This window comes from Paracoccidioides lutzii (genome assembly GCF_000150705.2).
Source record: "Paracoccidioides lutzii Pb01 unplaced genomic scaffold supercont2.2, whole genome shotgun sequence".
In the NCBI taxonomy this organism is placed as follows: Eukaryota; Fungi; Ascomycota; class Eurotiomycetes; order Onygenales; family Ajellomycetaceae; genus Paracoccidioides; species Paracoccidioides lutzii.
The window spans coordinates 1,653,366-1,672,108 of record NW_015440948.1 but is presented as its reverse complement, the minus strand read 5'-3'; the positions used below and the strand labels follow the sequence as shown (position 1 = coordinate 1,672,108).

At 44.4% G+C, this 18,743-nt stretch overlaps 6 protein-coding genes, 2 non-coding genes and 1 pseudogene across 9 annotated transcripts; 3 read left to right on the top strand and 6 right to left on the bottom strand.

Moving 5' to 3' along the window:
• Positions 1–251: 251 nt before the first annotated feature.
• Positions 252–813, bottom strand: PAAG_01175 (hypothetical protein; the record flags this gene model as incomplete). The annotated part of the gene is made up of 3 exons (XM_002797270.2): positions 252–295; positions 390–512; positions 639–813. 3 exons carry the CDS (start codon positions 811–813, stop codon positions 252–254), a joined length of 342 nt encoding a protein of 113 aa, XP_002797316.1.
• Positions 814–1,934: 1,121 nt separating this feature from the next.
• Positions 1,935–2,008, top strand: PAAG_11228. Its single transcript has one exon. It is a non-coding gene; the product is annotated as a tRNA-Asn (tRNA).
• Positions 2,009–2,369: 361 nt separating this feature from the next.
• On the bottom strand, positions 2,370–2,443 carry PAAG_11227 (annotated as a pseudogene). Its single transcript has one exon. The product of its transcript is annotated as a tRNA-OTHER (tRNA).
• Positions 2,444–2,695: 252 nt separating this feature from the next.
• PAAG_01174 (hypothetical protein) lies at positions 2,696–5,982 on the top strand (the record flags this gene model as incomplete). The annotated part of the gene is made up of 5 exons (XM_015844260.1): positions 2,696–3,073; positions 3,147–3,750; positions 3,802–4,625; positions 4,704–5,012; positions 5,068–5,982. The coding sequence occupies 5 exons, from the start codon at positions 2,696–2,698 to the stop codon at positions 5,980–5,982; spliced, it is 3,030 nt and encodes a 1,009-aa protein (XP_015701041.1).
• A 498-nt stretch (positions 5,983–6,480) lies between these two features.
• PAAG_11226 lies at positions 6,481–6,554 on the bottom strand. Its single transcript has one exon. It is a non-coding gene; the product is annotated as a tRNA-Asn (tRNA).
• Positions 6,555–7,357: 803 nt separating this feature from the next.
• PAAG_01173 (DNA-(apurinic or apyrimidinic site) lyase) lies at positions 7,358–9,399 on the bottom strand (the record flags this gene model as incomplete). The annotated part of the gene is made up of 5 exons (XM_015844259.1): positions 7,358–8,288; positions 8,361–8,495; positions 8,553–8,672; positions 8,762–8,798; positions 8,910–9,399. The coding sequence occupies 5 exons, from the start codon at positions 9,397–9,399 to the stop codon at positions 7,358–7,360; spliced, it is 1,713 nt and encodes a 570-aa protein (XP_015701040.1).
• A 776-nt stretch (positions 9,400–10,175) lies between these two features.
• Positions 10,176–10,505, bottom strand: PAAG_11225 (hypothetical protein; the record flags this gene model as incomplete). Its single annotated transcript, XM_002797267.2, has 1 exon — positions 10,176–10,505. One exon carries the CDS (start codon positions 10,503–10,505, stop codon positions 10,176–10,178), a length of 330 nt encoding a protein of 109 aa, XP_002797313.2.
• Positions 10,506–10,563: 58 nt separating this feature from the next.
• On the bottom strand, positions 10,564–10,800 carry PAAG_11224 (hypothetical protein; the record flags this gene model as incomplete). Its single annotated transcript, XM_015846911.1, has 1 exon — positions 10,564–10,800. The coding sequence occupies one exon, from the start codon at positions 10,798–10,800 to the stop codon at positions 10,564–10,566; it is 237 nt and encodes a 78-aa protein (XP_015703518.1).
• Positions 10,801–11,737: 937 nt separating this feature from the next.
• PAAG_01171 (checkpoint serine/threonine-protein kinase bub1) lies at positions 11,738–15,827 on the top strand (the record flags this gene model as incomplete). Its single annotated transcript, XM_015844258.1, has 3 exons — positions 11,738–12,733; positions 12,859–13,327; positions 13,411–15,827. 3 exons carry the CDS (start codon positions 11,738–11,740, stop codon positions 15,825–15,827), a joined length of 3,882 nt encoding a protein of 1,293 aa, XP_015701039.1.
• Positions 15,828–18,743: the final 2,916 nt, after the last annotated feature.

Sequence of the window (18,743 nt, the reverse complement as noted above, 5' to 3'; positions counted from 1 at the left end):
ACATTGTTTTAACCATAGAAGCTCCATTTGCCCAAGTCAATGATCTCTAGATTAACCCAGCCGGCGACCTCTTAAGAGGGTCCAGTGAAATATTTATGGACGATTATATCAATTATGTCCATTGTCACTTTCAGATCATATCAATTCCAACTCGAATATCCCGAAAACTTGTTTATGAAAACAAGCCGTCAATCGCGGTGTGTGAAATTAATATTTCCCTCCAGTCCTTAGGCAAGGCACAAACACCCCCCTCAGCCAAACCTCGTCTCCTTATCCCTGATTGGGAGCTCCTTACCTAAAGACACCCGTACATATAAGCAATTGGTTGACAATATATATATATATATATATATATATATGTATCGGGGGCAGAGGAATGTGCGTCTTACCGGTGGTGTTTTTGTACTGGCCGCGGATAAAGTCCGAGATCTTCTCATCCTTGGCCTGTTCGAGTGCGCTCTCATTGTCCTGCGGACCCTGACCCAGTATGTGTTCCTGAACGAAATCGATGCCTGAATATTCGCAAAATGACAACAACCAGGGATTAGATAATCGGTTTCTGGGCCTAGGAAGAAAGGGGAATGCAATATAGTTCTATGAAATATAAAAGAAAAGGATAATGTAATATATGGACATACCTTTGTCAAGCATATCTTCATTTTTCTCGCTCTCTTTGCCACCACCCGCAGCGGTGTTTATCCTATCTCCAATGCCTGAGAGGAATCCCCCACCCTCTTTCTTGTCTGACGATGATTCTTTTGGCGGCTGCTGCTGCTGCTGTTCCCTGCCGGTAATCTTGTTGACGAAATCCATTGCTTTCTCTTGTGTGGTGGTCCCGTCTTGATTTAAGGTCAGGTTGTTGAGTTTTTGTGGATGGAAGTTCAGAGCCGTAGATGTAGATGGCGTTTAAGGGTGAATATATCAACTAGGTATGAGCGGGGGATGCTGGAGTTATATATTCAAAAGAACATTCGGAGCTAATTGTAAGAAAAGAAGGTGGGGTAGATCCAGCTACGTTTTGTCTTTCTCGGACTCCATACAATGAACTAATTGCCTCTTGGACATTATTATCCGAGGAGATGGAGTCATTCATCATTATCAACTCATCCTTCAATGATAATGTTCAATCCACCAAATGTCACCAAGGGCGAAAACAAACGTTGGCAGAGAGAAACAAAAATTTGCGCAGCTGCAGCTCCAATGCCTCCGCCGTGCGACCGCGGGCCGAACATGCACATCGACCATCGTTTACCTGGCTGAGCATTAATGTGCTAGGAAACAACTTAAATTTGCCACCAGCAGAGATTGAGATCACGCTGGCCACAAAATAAAAAACTGTAGAGGACTAAAAATGTGACTCTTTTGTATTGGATCACTCTCGATCACATCCCGGGGAATATTGCCCCTCTTTTCCCCCCACCCCGCCAAGTAATAGATGTGTCTGCCACACCTGACATTACACAGAGAAACCAAGCTTGACTGACATGAAATGTAAGTTGAGTTTAAGACATGTTGTATTTTCAAAGAACTATAATAGAGATGCACTGTTTGAAGGTTTTGACAGGTTCATGTTATGATTTTTTTTTATTTTTATTTTTTTTTTCTTTTTTCGACATAAGTGGAGTTCAACTTATTTAATGCTGCTGAGATGGATATCTCCATAATAATTCATTCTCAGTCACATGCGGTGCAGATGTGCCAGATTCTCTGACAGTTGAGTAATAACATGTTGAGGAATAAGAAGCTCCGAGGTCAAAATGACTATAATAGAACTGATTATTGCTATTTCAGTTCACTTGTCTCAGAATGCATTCCAGATAACTTTTGACTAAATTAGCCTTTTCTTTTGTATTTTTGAGATAATTTTGTTTGCTAAGCATATACGCTGCAAACATCGTCATAAACTTTCCCGATAAAGAATTTTCAGTTGAACGGTCTCTGTGGCGCAATCGGTTAGCGCGTTCGACTGTTAATCGAGAGGTTGGAAGTTCGAGCCTTCCCAGGGACGAAGTCGTTGATTATTTTCTCTAATTTCAGGGTTTTCTTTTTGTCTTTGATTTGGGTCTTATTTTGTGTTGTGATTACTACGAGCTACTGCAGCGTCGGGTATTTATTTTCTGGGAACTTCTGGTTTGGAGACTTGGGTCGATATATTAGGCTTTAAGATAACTACCTCCTTAACAGGTTAACTTTTTTTAGCAGCTTGGACCTGAAAAAAATTTCATATCACCAAGAACCTAGTGGCTATTCTCCGGCGCATAATTCCCCGATATAAGTGGATACCGTCAATCCTCGTCCTGGCCATTTCTGTGCGAAGTTAAGGTATCGCTTATTAGAACTGACAGTAGGACGAAGGGGAAAAAGTTAAAGGAAACCCGTAAGGCTCGAACTTCCAACCTCTCGATTAACAGTCGAACGCGCTAACCGATTGCGCCACAGGGGCATGATGACGAAGTTTTTTTGGGCGCAAAATAAAGCAGGCTCCTTTCTGTTCCACGAGAGTGCACAACGGCGCTGCTAAGACAAGGAGCTATGGGAAGAACCTGGAGAAAATTTTTGGACTCGACGGGCACTCCAGACAACAGTTTATATACATCAGAACTTCTCCAAGCCTGCAACAGCTCATCAAAAGAGAGTGCTCTTGTATATAGAAGCGTTTTTGTCATTTTCCATTCTGTAAAGAGACGAAAAAGCTATGGCTCCATTGCCACCTGCCTCCAAAAAAAGACGTCGCGAACCCGTCAATGTGGACGTCAAGCTTGTAGAAATCTACGAAGACCTGGCCAACGAGAATGACGAGATTAGATTAAAGGCGGCTCAAGATCTAGTATCTCGATTCACTCCCGATCGGAATCCTATGGATGAGCAAATCGAAAAAACTCTACAGCGGCTCTTTCGTGGACTCTGTAGCGGCCGAAAGGCCGCACGAATCGGGTTCTCAATTGCGTTGACGGAAACGCTGGCTCAAGTTTTCTCATCATCTAGAGATCTGTCTTCGTCGAATTTAGATGTTTCGAAAACAATTGGAATTTGGGAAACTCAATCGAATCCTGGGGGTTCTGTATCCGGACAGGTGCGGAATCACTTTACTTCCCTTTCAATGTTCTTCAAAAAAATCAATAACCCCTTGCTCACCTGGATGACAGGAGGAGAGAGACCACTATTTTGGTCGAATTTTTGGAGCGGAGGCTATCATCAAGTCCTCCGTGCTATTCCAGCCTCAAACTCCGTTCGAAGAATGGAGTAAGATTCTTTCCATGCTATTCGATTTGGCCAAAAAGAAACCATGGCTACGCGAAGAATGTGGTTGGATAATTTTCTGCTCTTTACGAGACATTCAGACTCACAAATTTGATGTTAAATATGTTGAGGCTGCGTTAGACTCCCTTTGCCAGAACGGCCTCGCCAAAACACCAGAAGGGGTTGCTATATGGACTGTGGCGAAAGATCTCTTTCCAGCGATGAAATTCCCTGAAGGAGTATGGAAACATGGCAGTCCTCTTGACGCTCGAGAAAAAGCAACACTTGCGAAAATAATGAAAGAAACGTCAGAGTCGGAGCCAGAACCTGGGAAGGAGAATGGTGTAGCGAAAAATTCCGGCGTCTGGAATCCAAAATTACATTTCACGTGGGATATTGTTCTTCAGAAGCTGTATGCACAATTGACAGAGCTGAATGGATCTCTAAATGATAAGAATTCAAAAGACACACAGGCCAGTTTCACGGACTTTTGGACTGAGGTCATTGACAGTGAGTTCAACCCTAAGTATTGCATGTATAATGTACTCTAACATTGAATAGATGGATTATTTGCTGCAGCATCCTCTGAAGAACGAAAGTATTGGGGATTTCTTCTTCTTGCGAAGGTTATGAACGAAGCACCCGCACATCTTGCTGCATTGGTCTTCACAAAAAACCTCATGCGATCCTTCATGAACCAGCTGGCTGTTGAAGATCGGTATCTACACCGGATAGCTACGAAAGCCCTGAAGTCGATCCAAGCACGCGTGGGAAAGGAGCCAGATTTTATTGTTCCTGCTCTCGAGGGACTAATGGGTCCCGCAGGAGCAGTTAACTTCGATCAAATTACCAAGACTAAAACCATTGAAAAGATGATATCTGCCATCACTGCTAATTCTTTGAAAGATATTGTTCCCCTTTTTGAACACATGATTGCCAGACCCGGCATGCGTGATGCAAAAGCTGGTGCGTCGACTCGACACCAACTTGCCAGTCATCTGCTTTCGGTTGTGAAAACACAGGTGTCCGTCATTAATAATACTGCGGCGTCTGACGAGCTACGGGCGTCAATTGAGAGTGTTTTGCTTCTTCTGGCTCGTTTTGCATATTTTGTGACCGACAAGAACAGCAAGTTCAAACAAACCATACCGGAGCCCCCAATCACCGAAGCTACCCAGGAATATTTTCGTAATAGGATAATGTCCTGCCTAAATGTCGTCATCAGCGGCCGCAAAAATTCGGTGGCTGTCCCCTATAGCGTCGTCCGAAAGATTCATGAAATGGACGCATCAGGGGATTGGGGCAAATTTGTCATAGAAATGGGTAAAGACATCAATGAATCTGTTGCCTCAGCGTTCAAAACACTGAAGAAATTGACACACAAGGTAGACTACATCCTCAGCGCTCCCTTTTTTTTTTTTTTTTTCTTTGATATTTGAGACTTAATTTCTGACCTGGAACAGGAAGAACGCACTGAGAAGAAGGGGCCTAGCATCCAAGCGTTTAAGCTTTTGTATTCAATGACCATATTGCTAGTGTACAATGGAGATGCTGATGCAGTCTCCATGCTGGATGAACTCAAATTCTGTTACTCGAAATTCTTGGGCCACAAATCAGATTGTGACAAAGCGGAAGAGGCGTCAGATGCGCTGGTGGAAATCCTACTTAGTTTCGCGTCAAAACAATCGCAGTTGTTCCGTCGGACAAGTGAACAAGTATTTGGAGCCTTCGCTGACCAGGTCACAGCGACTGGGCTTCAATCCTTGATTGATGTATGTCTAGCCAAAACTAATTTAAACATGCGATATACTGACATTTACTCAACAGGTGCTTGAAGCAAAGGACACCTTGGCAGGCCAAGAGGAGATGTTTGAAACCCAAGAAACTGGCAGTGATGTTGAAATGGTGGATGTTGAAGACTCCGAAGAAGATGACGATGATGATGACGATGATGATGACGATGTTGAGGAGATCAGCCAGGCCTCTTCCGGAGAAGAGGACGACGAATCCGAAGATGAGACAGAAAATCGCAATTCTGAAGAAGCAGATGATGGTGAACTGGAAGTTTTTGAAGAAAAACTCTCTCAAGCATTAGGGACTCATCGAGCTGACAAGGTTCTGAGCCCAGCCTCATCTGATTCAGATGACGCTTCCATGAACGACGATGAAATGGAAGCCATCGATGGCCAAATAGCAAACCTCTTCCGCGCACGCAAGCAAGCCCAAAACAAAAAGCAAGAGAAAAAGGACGCAAGGGAGACCATGCTCAATTTCAAAACCCGCGTCCTCGACCTGCTGGAGATATACGTTAAGAAATGCCATTCAGGAATCCTTGCACTCGACCTTCTCATGCCGCTTTTGCAGCTCAGTCGCAAATCAAAAGTCAAACAGATTGCCACTCGCGCTAGAAATGTGCTTAGGGAATATGCAAAACAGTGCAAGAAAACGGTCGACATCCCCATCATCGAATCTGCGGAACCTGTCTGGGAGCTGCTGAAAGCAGTGCATCAGGAAGCTACTCGTAGTGCGCCTGCTGGTCATGCGTCATCGTGTAGTCAGGCAAGTTTGCTGCTAGTGAAAATTCTCGTAGCGCATGATAAGAGCTTCTTGCCGGATATTGTAGATGTCTATGGCGATACACGCAAAAAACAGCTTACGAGCAAGAAATGCCATGTGCAGCCGTCGTTCTTTTCGGATTGGAATAATTGGTGTGTTTCCGCGAGTAAGCAAATGAAGGAGTAACTGGTTGATCGGTCGTAATGGATTCTAGAGCAGAGAGACGAATCTTTGACAAAATTTCTCCTTTGTCCCTACTTTTATACCTCTTTTATCTCTTTTTGATGGCCACCCACTGTGCATTCTTCCATATCGTCCTTTTCATACTTTCATCTTCGATATCAAAATAGACATCCGCCTTGTTTCGTGTCCTTTCTCCCTACCGTATAATTTTAAATGAAAGAGTTTCATATCCTGAATATCCCTTAACAACGCACGATTTCGCACATCGCAATCAATCCAACAACGCCAAAAATTTAATCTTGTTGGCCCCATGTTAGGCGTTGAGCAATTTACGCTTTTGTAATCTGAACACTAGTTAACTAGATATCCCCACATGTACCACGGCTCTGACGGTGTTTCAATAAGTTCTTATTCGCCATTCCAGAACCCAATATCCTGAAACCCCTAACGAACAAAATACGATAGCATTGGTCGTGTAAGAAAAAAAAAATTAAATCGAGCCGTCCCCGGGAAGGCTCGAACTTCCAACCTCTCAATTAACAGTCGAACGCGCTAACCGATTGCGCCACGGAGACTCAGCGATGATGCTGGCGACCACTCCCACTGCTGTTGGAGGGAGAATGCCCCCTCCATGAACTGTTTAGGTAGGTTGTGTTAACCAAGGGGCGGTCTCCGGCAACCTCATCTTGTAGGTTTGTCGAATGACGGCTGTCGTTTGTTTTTTTAAAAGAGGTGTTTGTGTTGTTTCTAATTGAAACATATGAGCCACACGCAAAGAGGAGTCCTTCGGCCGTGCAATCACAAAGATTTTGCTTATAGATTGGCAATGAAGCAAAGCCCTAGAAGCTTCTAGCAATGTCAATTCAGGAATGGGATATGTTGATTGTGAAAGATATATAGGAAGCATGTTACCTCCAGGCTCTAAAGGCCTGCTCTCGATGGTGTCAAATTTGGAAAATTTCCCCACCGACAGGCTAGCGGGTTCTCTTCATGGTTGAGATATTCAATCCTGATAAAGGCTTTCTCCTCCTTTCACCGGTTTGAAATCTGGCGTTCGGGATATTAGAAGAATTGGGCTGAAGATTCGAGCTACCCATCAACCATCTAGAGATTCTTCATGAAAATATATTGCGTCAAACGTGGTAAGAGGGCCAAAATTTATCATCAAGGCCTGATAAGTGAGGGGAGCATAGATACGCTTCACCCTTTTCCAGTATGAAAACCGGCTGGAAGAAAACTAAGGAATAAACCCCTTAATTGAAAAAACAGAAAATAAAAGAAAACATGTATATAAAAATAAAAAGTAAAAAATAAAAAAATACAAGATGTCAAGGCATGCAAGACAAAAGTGATCCTCTCGATTTCGCAAGTGTAAGTCTTAATCCGAGTCATCGGAACTCTCCATATTGACCGTCTTCTTCCGTTTCCTAGCTCCCGTGGTGTTAGCTTTCCCTTTGCCCTTTCCCTTTCCATTCGCACCAAACATATCTCTCAGATCCCTCTGCTTCGACTCCTTTTCCTGTTTCTTATCAAACATCGCCTGGTGCTTCTCTCTTTCTTCCCTCCCTTGCTCTGCCAATTCGGCCTCCAGTCTAAGGAATTCTTCACTTTCCAAATCCATCCCAATCAGAGATTCGAGAAGTTTTATCTCCTTCGCCCATACGGATTTATCCTCAATCATAGCGGGTTTGCTGGGTTTTTGTTTTCTAGCAGGGCCCTTTTTAGCACCACCGGTTTTCTTGGTGGTAGGCGTTGGGATTGAATGATCCTCCTTACATACTCCAAATTCATCATCAGGTTGTCCACTGGCGGTCTCGGCTTCAATGTTGGCAGGCCGGTCAATAGGGGTTTCCAATATCATCGGAATGCCCTCCAATCTCTTTTCATTCATCACGTTATGAAAAGCCCTGAGGCCTAGGAATCCGGTCCCGATATTGGCGTGTAAATCTCGTCGACTACCCAGTGGAGTTTTGGAATCATTCAGATGGAGAGCCCGTAAGAATTTCAAGCCTATTTCTTCGTCGAATTCTTTCATAAACTTATTCCAAGCACCAGGGCTACGGAGGTCGTATCCCGCAGCGAAACTATGACACGTATCCACGCATATTCCGATGCGAGCGTGGTAGGTGTCTGGAATTAGAGAAAGGAGGCTCTTGAAGTCCGACAGGGAACCGCCAATCGTGGTTCCATGTCCACACATTGTTTCTAGAACCAGGATGACTCTGGTGGTAGCGTCTAGGGCAGACGTAAGGGCTTTTGAGAGTCGAGATAGGGAAGACTCCAAAGTGGTCTGAATGGTTGCACCAGGGCTGTTATGGAAGGTCGAATATTAGATGTTCCTTGCAATTCATGATAAAAGGGAATATAGATCTTAAACATACTGGAAGTTGTATAGGGATATACCGAGCTCTTCGCAGCGCTTCAGATCATCAAGAAAAGAATTGTATGCCTGCGTGGCTTTTGTTGGATCCTCTTGTGCTAGATTAACTAGATACGAGCCGTGGGGAAGAACATGTCTGGATCCGAGTTAGCATATTTCCCGTTTGATAGTTTTAAGTCATATGCTATGTTACTTTGAGGCATCGTAATTGTGTTCTGCACAAAGTTGCCGAAACTGGTCTCGATGTTCAGGTTGGAGTGGTGGATTATCCCATTTTCTCTGAGATTTCAGAAACAGCGCAAAAGCGTTGCCACTTTATATACAGGCCGTTAGTTGAAAAATATTCGGTTCTTAAGTATAAAACTGGGAAGTAAAAAAGAAGCTCCGTGGTGAAATACTAACCCGATATGCACACTGTTCGTCACGGCATTTTGGACTCCTACATATGATAGTAATTTCAGCAGTTACCTCTTAGAAATGGTTACAAATGGACGAAAGATAGGAAAATCGAGAACAACTATGGACATCCATTTATAGAAGGATCACATACCTTTCGCAGCGCTAATATGCGCCCCTACATACATCCGCAGATTTGCAGTTCGGGGAGCGAGCGGTCTCATATCTATAATGACCTCCTCTTTTACCTTTGTCTTTTTCGTTTGTTTTTTAGCCTTTATTTCAATCTCCTCTTCCTCGTCTTCCTCGATAGCATACTCTTCAAGCTCAGGCGGAGCCACTTTTCTTTTCGAGCCGCGTTTCAATATATGAACACTCTTTTCTTCCACGGTAATTGTCTCAGGATGTTCAACTTCTGCAGTTGCTGCAGCAGCTTCGATCTCCGCTCTGTTAGATGTTCCCTTTGCGCGGGGGCTGTTGATTTTATTATGGCTGTGATTGCTGGTGGGGGAGGGTTTAGATCGTTTGGATGGATGTGCTGGGGAGCTTGGAGAATCATCAATGGATCGCTTTGTCCTTGAAGGTCTTGTGTTCGGTGTGGTTTTGGGGACATGGAGAGTGGTGCTGCGGGTGCGTGTCGTCATTGCTAAACCGCGGTGGCGGGGTGTGGGTAGTGTGATTTTCTTGCGAAAGTTACAATAAATACCACATAGCACCCCTATCTGAATTTGAAATGCCGGAAGTGGTTTGAGGATTGTAACCATGAATTGATGTTGTCAATAGCAGACAGACGTTGGAGAGGGATGGAGAAGTCGAAGCTCCGTTATTGGAGATGCAAGTGTTGGCGGCGACGCTAACCAGGAGAGGCAAGTTGAACATCCATGGAACTTGTTACTTCTTCCAAAGAGCCAGTAAAATTGATCTAATAATATATGGTGTCTACCTAGAGTTTACTGCGTTACTTATATTTTATTGGACAGTTATGAAAGTCTGTGACTTGAGATTTTTTACAGTCTATATCATCAATATTCCAGTACTACGTATGTAGGAGTAGAGCACCGCATGGCTGCAGTATTCTTCACAGATGCAAAAGAGAGAGAGAGAGAGAAGTATATCAAAATGATTTAAGTTGGAACTGTTAACTGCTCTTGCTAAAGCAGACATAGATAAGTGTTTGGAAAACCACGCCCACAAAGAACAGTGTGTAGTTACTATATAGCTATCCTGAACTAACTCTCCTAAAGAAACACGCAGAGAAGTATTGATAGGACATCTAGAAAAATTCCACCCATCCTTATCAATCACACAAAAACTGCTTGAACCAGCTAACCGCAGCATTCTTGGCTCTCACCATCGCATCCCGTTCCCCGGGTTTCTTAGCGTCACCACGGACAAAAGAACCATGCTCCACGCCAGGGAATTATTGATAATCCAACGGCAGCCCCAACTTCCGAACGGTCTCGCAGGTAAACTGTTTCATCTCAGGGGTATATAATTGATCAATTTCGGGTGCCAGAATCTGTACGGGAACTGCGACTTCTTCGATGTCCTTCTTTGTCAAGAGCATGGGATGGCCTGTTGAAATACAATCGATGAGTGGTGGTTGATGTCCCTTGGCACCCAACCGGAAAACTGCCCAGCCTCCATAGCAGAATCCTATCGCGCCGACTTTCTTATAGCTTTTCTGTCGCAACGCTTTTGCGCATGCGAAGATCTCAGGCTCACGTATTTCTCGGGAGTTGTTCTTCATGATGGATGCGAGGTTGATATAAGGTCAAACCTGCCAGCGAGCACGGGCTCAAATGGCACTACATGTCCACCGAGGATATCAGGGACGTAGACGGTACGTTAGCTTGTCGTGCATAGTGATCTGCTAACAAGCGTACGTTGGGGAAAGTCCAGCCAAGCAGATCATGAACGATCATCACGGCCACATCGGGATTATTGCCGGTGATGTAGGCGTTGTTGTTGGCAAGCTTCCCCACAGATCCAGTTGGGATGCCGTCCCATTCAACCGCCTTGAGGCAACAAGAGGATACTGACATCCTTGCGGAGAATTTGAGAGTCGAGGTAGAAGATATGCCTGCTGGGGTTTGCAGTGCCTTTTGCCAGGATGCGAGTTGCCTTCTCTGGGTTGGAAGGGTATCACAGAGTACGTAAAGGAGGGTGAATATATACCCACTGCTTAAGCCGTCAACACGCACAAAGCGATGAGCATTAACATTTTCATCTTACATTATTTAACCGGGACTAGCATGCACGGTACCCTGAGCAACCACTCACAGGAAAGCCGTTGACTGCGTTAGCATTTGTGACCACATCGCAGCGGTGGGCCACGGAAGATTTAAATAGAATAGACATATCGCAACTGGACACTATTCTCCTGGGAACAGGATATGAGATTTGATAATGTCTTATCTAGAAATAACCCATCTTTTAAACTTTATGGTCCGATATCAACCTGATGTCTCCAATTGTCCGATATCACCTTAGCATTAGCCAAAAAACTTGTAGTTTCAACCTCACTTACAACTTGCTTCTCGAGAGAGGTTTCTGCCAAAATCACGAGAGCAGAAAATCCGATTGGATTTGAAATTGGTGTAACTCGTTGGAGTTCACACGTAGGAGTATGTTGCCGACATGCGGACTTGGTCAACTCGGCCTTTCGTTTAATCCTTAAGACGAGAGTGATTAGATATGAACTGACTAATCATTGCACGTGCTGGTTTCCAGGGCAACCAGCGATTAGGTAAGGTACATCCTTAGTTAACGAGTTAGTTTATTAACTATTAATTGTTGTTGACCTGCTTCGCGAGCGACGAAAACATCGAAAGAAAATGCTTGACATTTCAACCTCATCATCGACGTGTTCTTCGTCATCCAACAACCGTTATACTAATCGATCAACAGGCTAGCCTCACCATTTTTGGCTCCGGATTTTGCATGTCCTCATAATTTCTCACATTATTACCCGAAATTACAATGGCGGTGTCGGGGGACTTGATCGATTTCGACCTGATTGAGGCACAGAAAGAGAACGTCCAATCTCTCCCTGGAGGACGGTCAGCGAGGGCCCTTGCTGCAGTTCTTTCTGGGGGATCGGGTGGTGCCGCATCGTCTCCAGGATTGAACGAAACGAGAACCCTTAACGATACCATCCGACAAGAATATGAGCTCGAACTTCAATCCATTGCAGAATCAGACGATCCATTGGACATATTCGATCGCTACGTGAAGTGGACTTTAGATGCATATCCGTCGACCCAGGCTACGCCGCAATCAGGTCTTCTCCCACTCCTTGAACGCGCAACAAAGGCATTTTTGTCTTCTAACCATTATAAAAATGATCCACGATATCTAAAGCTTTGGCTACATTATATTCGTCTTTTCTCTGACGCACCGCGTGAAACTTTTGCGTTCTTGGCGCGTCATGGGATTGGAGAGACTCTTGCACTATTCTACGAAGAGTTTGCGGCTTGGCTAGAAGGTGCTGGGAGGTTCTCCCAGGCAGAAGAGGTTTATCAGCTAGGTCTACAACGGGAAGCACGACCTACTGAACGCTTACTACGAAAATTCGGTGAATTTCAAAATCGCCTTGAGCAGCGGCCAGGGGACTCCAACGGACCATCTTCACCCGCTCTGCCCAAAGTAAGGCCAGCATTGGCGGCTAAAACTGATCCATTTGCGTCCGATGCGCCGTCACCAGTGGACCCCCAGGCCCCAGCTCCAACAACCGCTATAGGACCCCCTTTGAAGAGATCGGGAAAACCAAAAATGACTATTTTCTCTGATGTTGACAGTGCACAAGATGGTGTGAAACCGATGGCCGGTAGTGAAACCAAAGGGTGGGATACCATTGGATCGCTTAAAGACCGCAGGAAAGAGAACACGGTGGAGGCGAAACCATGGGTAGGCGAAACATTGAAATCAGGGAAACGGGTTGGGACGGTGCAAAAGATGGCGGTCTTTAAGGACGAGGTAAGCTGGCTACTTTTCATTCCCCGTTACTCAAAAGCATATCTGATGTCCTTTGTTTACGACCACAGGACTAATATCTGGCATGTAACCCTTTGGCTTTTTTCTGCGCTTTTCATATATTTCAGACATCTATATCTCGATCCACGTTAGGACATCCACAAGCAATTATATCAAACAATATTCAAATTCATCGCAATGAAAAGGAAACAATCAATTCCAGGACTGGTAAAGTTGAACGGGTGTTTGTCAACCTTGAAGCTATGTACCCTGATCCTGAGAATCCGCATGTTGAAATAAGTCTTGAGGAATTACGAGCGTCAAGCCGTGGCTGGATGGAGAAAGACTGGTCAAAGAAGGATCAAGGGGCTTTGAAAGAGATATCTATAAATGTTCCGTATAGAGCCCCACCTCACCAACATAGAGAAGATAAAGTGGACAAGAACATAGAAACACAATTGCAGGAAAAACTCGTAATATTCGATGACCAAACGTTGCCACAGGAAGATCCTCATGGCGCGGAAAATAATCGTGATGGGAAAGGAAGCAAGTTGAGGCGCCTAAAGGTTCTCGAAGTCAAAGGAGAAACACAGACAAGTGAGATTAATTTTCTACTCCTTCGTCCTTTTTTGTTGAAGTTTTGTTTTATTGGAATAACTAAACTAATCATAAAACTACAGTCAAAACTAATCTGGAATCTCCAACGGGGCCAAGAATAAAACGCAAAATTTCATCAGAGCCCACAATGACTCTACATACTCGAGCTGCTACAGATGAAATATATAGTATATTCAATCAACCACTTAAATCAGAACTGGGCAGAGATCGGGTGGAAAGCGTTTGTGGGAGTGACTATGAGGACGATGATTACACAAGTGCCTGGGAGAGCACATGCACAGGCAGAATATCTGGAACAGCGAGCGAGTTTGGAGACGAAGAAACGACCGGGTTCAGGAAGACAAGGGGAAACAATGATCTTGAGGAGGATGATACACGAGCGGATAGTGTTGGTGTTAGTGAATGGACAGAATTCACTGCCAGTCGACACATCCCGAATATCAGCCGAGAAGGAAGCAATGAACAAAGCGAACACATAACACAATCATATATTGGTGATGCTGAAGCCATGACAGCCACAAATCTCCTCGATTCCTCATCTATACCGCAAAGAGAGATCTCTACGCCATCCGCTGGAATGCCTCAAACTAAGCCCAGGTTTGTGCCCGTTCCTCCAGAAGACTACAACGCACCTTTAGGACCTTATCGGGACGCAGCCGTTGTGGCCCAAAACCGACTGCCATTCATGACACCAATTGTCGAAATGACGGAATCATCATTTTCTTCCACAGCATTCAACGAGAAGAAATATGTGAACACGAAAACTCCCTCAAGAAAAGCTGTTCCCATTACTCCTATGATCCCAGAGATGGATGACTTGCTACTCAGCAGCCCATTCCATGAGTTTACCCAAACAAATGATACCCAATTTACAAGCATGCCTGACGAGAGTTCCCCAAGTCGACTGGCGAAGAAGCTTAAGCCTTCTCCAAAGAAAATTAAATCTCCTTCCAGACAGCGGGTCATCATTGACGAGTTGCAATGCAATCCAATCGACCCTCAAGTCAGACAGAAGGTCTTGAAGAACGTCTATCCCTCACTGCAGACGTACCTGGGTTACTACGACCACGGAAACCAAACCGCAGGTCGCGCTATTGATATACGCAAATACATCAAAAGTATCTCAAAGCAAACCAAGAGTGCTGGGGGAGAGAGACAATCTGCAACGCCTCCCATTCTCTGTTTTGCCGGCGCCAACAGGAGCTACGCTATCAATCAAGAACTAGGGGAAGGTGGCTTTGCTGCAGTGTACCTGGTTGAAAGCGTGGATTCGCCCGATACATTCACGTCCGATTCTGAACCGGAGAAAGATATGCTAACTGCGAACAACAAGAAACGAGTTTCTGCAGGCGTGAGCCCCTTTAAACCTCGACGGAACACTGAACGTCGGGGTTTAGAAGCACTCAAGGTGGAATCTGAGTCCCCATCCGCTTGGGAGTTCTACATGCTTCGCATTGCACATTCACGCCTCTGTTCATCCCCTAGCTATAGCCGTGTGACTGACAGCATCATAAAAGCGCATGAGATGCATATGTTCAAAGATGAAGGATATCTTGTGGAAGACTACCAGAATCAGGGAACCCTGATCGACCTAATCAACGCCGCGACAAATGGCTCCTCTGGATCAACGGAACAAGGGCTGGACGAAAGCGTGGTCATGTTCTTCGCTGTGGAATTATTCCGTACCGTGGAAGCACTCCATGCGTGCGGTATCCTCCACGGTGATCTCAAAGCGGACAACTGCCTCGTCAGATTGGACGAACCTTGCGCTGCGCCCTTAAACCTCCTCGATGACGATTCTGAGTTGGATACTCAGCCAGGATATTCCCCTTCAGGCGCAGGCGGCTGGCGAAAAAAGGGTTTAACGCTCATTGACTTTGGCCGTGCAATAGATATGAGCGTCTTCCCCAAGGCTGTCCAGTTCATTGCAGATTGGAAGATCGGTTCTCACGAATGTTCTGAGATGCGGGAATGTCGGCCCTGGACTTACCAGGTCGATCTGTACGGACTCGCAGGTATCATTCACATTCTCCTCTTTGGCAAGTACATGGAAGTTGCGCCAGTTACCGATAATCGAAGCTCCGCTGGCGAGAATGGAAGCCGAAGGTCAGGCGGGAGTTTTGGGCTGGATATCCCTTGTGCTGGGGGAGCGGGATTGGGAGCCAAAAAGACTTATCGCCTCAAGGAGTCTCTGAAGAGATATTGGGAGCGTGAGATTTGGGCTGAGGTTTTTGACCTCTGTCTTAATCCCAGTAATGATAAATGGGTGCAGATGGAGCGAGAGTCGATCGCACCGCTAGAGTCTGGTACCAATACAGAAAACGGTAGTAATATTCCTGGTTATGGTGGCCCCACACTGCCCGTTCTCAATTCGATGAGGTATATTCGGGAGAAGATGGAGGGCTGGCTTGTGGCGAATGCTGAGAAGAAGAGATTGCATGCCCAGCTTGGGAAGCTGGAAAAGCTGATTGCGAAATAAACCATGCGGATATTTGAAGTGTTAAAGGCAGGAGGGATGACATTCTGGCATCTGTACATGACCAAACTACGATCGTGTGTTGCTATTTTCTATTTTGGCACATCAATAAACCAATATATTGTTATAGAAAGACAGGAAAAACTTCATGTTCTCTCTTCCTTCCTTCCTACTTGCGGCTCCGGAAATCAATTCCTCATCCGACACCTCCTTTTGCGGGCTGTAGTTTGATTTCGATATTTGCTCCCCTTTTACATCCTCCACATACACATACCCCTCCTAATGTTACCAAGGCCATCCCAACGTACCGACGTAACCCGTTGGACCGAGAAAACGACCAACGGATCAAACAACGAACCGACAAACAGTTTGATTATCGTAATATACAAGGTTTACTCGAAACCCTCGTTTTCCTACGTTCTACCCTGTCCTAGTTCGGTCCCTACTTAGAGCTTATCACTGACCCGCAGCTCGTAGGGCATTTGTTGTATAGACGACACCCTCCCAGCACCTCCTCCGTTCACAAATTACAACTGGACCTGCGCACAGCGAAATGGGCAGAGTCTTCTGCCACCTGCATTGACATGTTAGTCCCGCTTATTGAAATTTAACAATGGCAAGGTGCAATTTCTTCTTTTCCTTATGTGTTCTGGTTCTACCTCGTGGACACGAGGTATACGTAACATCTTGTCATACTATGAACTGCAGGGGTAGCAGCGCATCGAGCACATGTTGTCATCACGAGGACTTGGTACCTATCGTCCAACCCTTTTTTTTATGTCTTTATGATGGAAATCCCCCTTTGTTCCTCTCCTTCTCGCCCTACATTTCATAATTATGGTGTAGCATACATAGCATTGTGCATGATTTTTCCAAGTTTTTGTCTTTGTTTCCGCCTTATTTGCTTTTTTTTTTTAATGGAAATGAAGACGCAAAGAGGTAGAAATCCTTCTCACAAGTAATAGTTTTACCAATTTTAAAATACCAGGCAATGTTTTCCCTTCTCTTCATCCCTCACACAGATATTGAAAAGGTATGAGTGAAGTCGAGGTTGAGATAATGAGCGAATTTGAGTTTCTTCTGTAAGCCTCCTCAAACAGCAGCTTAAAGCAAAACAAACCCAAGAACACAACCCCTATTCTGAGTAAAAAGGGGAAATTGGAAGGGGGGAACGTGGGGGAAAAATGGAAATATATATATATTTTGTATTTTGTGTCGTCATATCATAAATTGACATTTGGGGAGAGAGGAAAAAATGAAGTCCAAAGCTGATCGTCACAGTTGCTCAACCTACAATACATCGGACCCACACACGCCTAGAAATTTTAAATGCTACCCTGCAGCTATAGATATGACACGTCAATTCCTCTCTTCGTGTTTACCAAGAAGAGTTCATGACACCCTAACACTGGAGAAATGAATGCAACATGCCGTGTGAGAAGTTACAAAGACACTCAAAACGAATATATATCACAGAATTGCTTGAATTTTCTAGATCCTTAGAAGTTTTTTTGATGCTTGGCACCGAGTAAGTGTTTTCATAAGAATATAGACAAAACATATATGTCTAGAAAGTAGAAGAGAGGTCGTAAGAAAGGCTAAGGAGTGAAAAAGAAAGGAATGGAAGAAAAGATGGGGCTTCAAAAGATTGTTTGTTGGTTTCTTCGGATACATGGGCATGGTGCATATACAGGGACCCTTTAAAGACTTCTGAAGGTACGATATGACGTAAGAAAGAGGGTAATACTGGCGAACATGACAGTGATGACATGTGGACATGTAGACATCAATTGGACAGGACGGGGAAAATAAATGAAAAGGGGAAAAAAGGAAATATAGCCAAAGGTAATTGACAATGGGTCAAAAGGGAAAAAGAAAATGTCAAGTGAATGAACGGTCATTAAATTTCGGTCAAGTCGTAAAATGAAGGAAAGGCGAGAAAATGCTATCGTCATCGGCGTCGTCGTGTGGGCGTAAAGAGTCGATTAGAGCAAATGGGTTAAAAACAAGACATAAAATACAAGTGAGTTCTAAGTAGTTTAAAATCCAAACCACTCCGCATGAGCTTCGTTAATAGTAACAACTTTTTTTTCTGTTTCTTCATATCACATTTTTTCGTAGACGTATATGTATCGTCAAAATGAGCATAGATTGGCCCAAAAAGTTTTGAGAGAAAATGTAAGGAGAATTAAATGAAAGGCAATACAATGTCGTCATCGTCGGACGTTAGTGTTCGTCTTGATTTTTCTTTTTTTCTTGTGTCGGAATTCGCATCGTAAGTTTTGTGGTGTAATTTCGGTGTTGTGTTTTTCTGATTTTTGTGTGTTTTAAGGGAGTGTGGCAAGGAAAGCAAAAGCAAGGGGGGCAAGCTAATTTCGCGTATCATTGCGAGCTAAGCCTTTTATCGACTTCTCTCGTGAAAATATACATCACAATGAAGAATAAAGTTGCGCCCATTATTGCTTTTGCATTTCTTGAACATTTTGCGTGATGACAACGTAACGGACGGAGCTAATTAGCCCTGCGAGAGCGACCATCCCAGAGGGTTGGTTCTGAGGATCCAGTCGCCGTAGAGGAGGGAGTGATATCCGGAAGAAAGCGTTGTACGGCATTACAAAACAGATATCTTGTCGAGAAAGCAGACATATATCGGTTTGGTATATCGTTAAACTCAATTCCAGTTCAAGGGTTATATCTTGAAAGAAGAAGAGTTTATATTCAAAAGAGAAAAGGAAAGAAAAGGTTCGCATCGCATAGTTCACACTATCGCCGTCATCATGTCCGTACGAAGGGGAATTGGGGGAGGTAAATCACAGAGATAAAAAAAGAAGTTTTCATGTTAAAAACATGTCCACTGAATCGAAGTGATTTTCTCTTTACCTGGGCTGGAGTAGGTGGATTGGTTCAAGAAGGCCACAT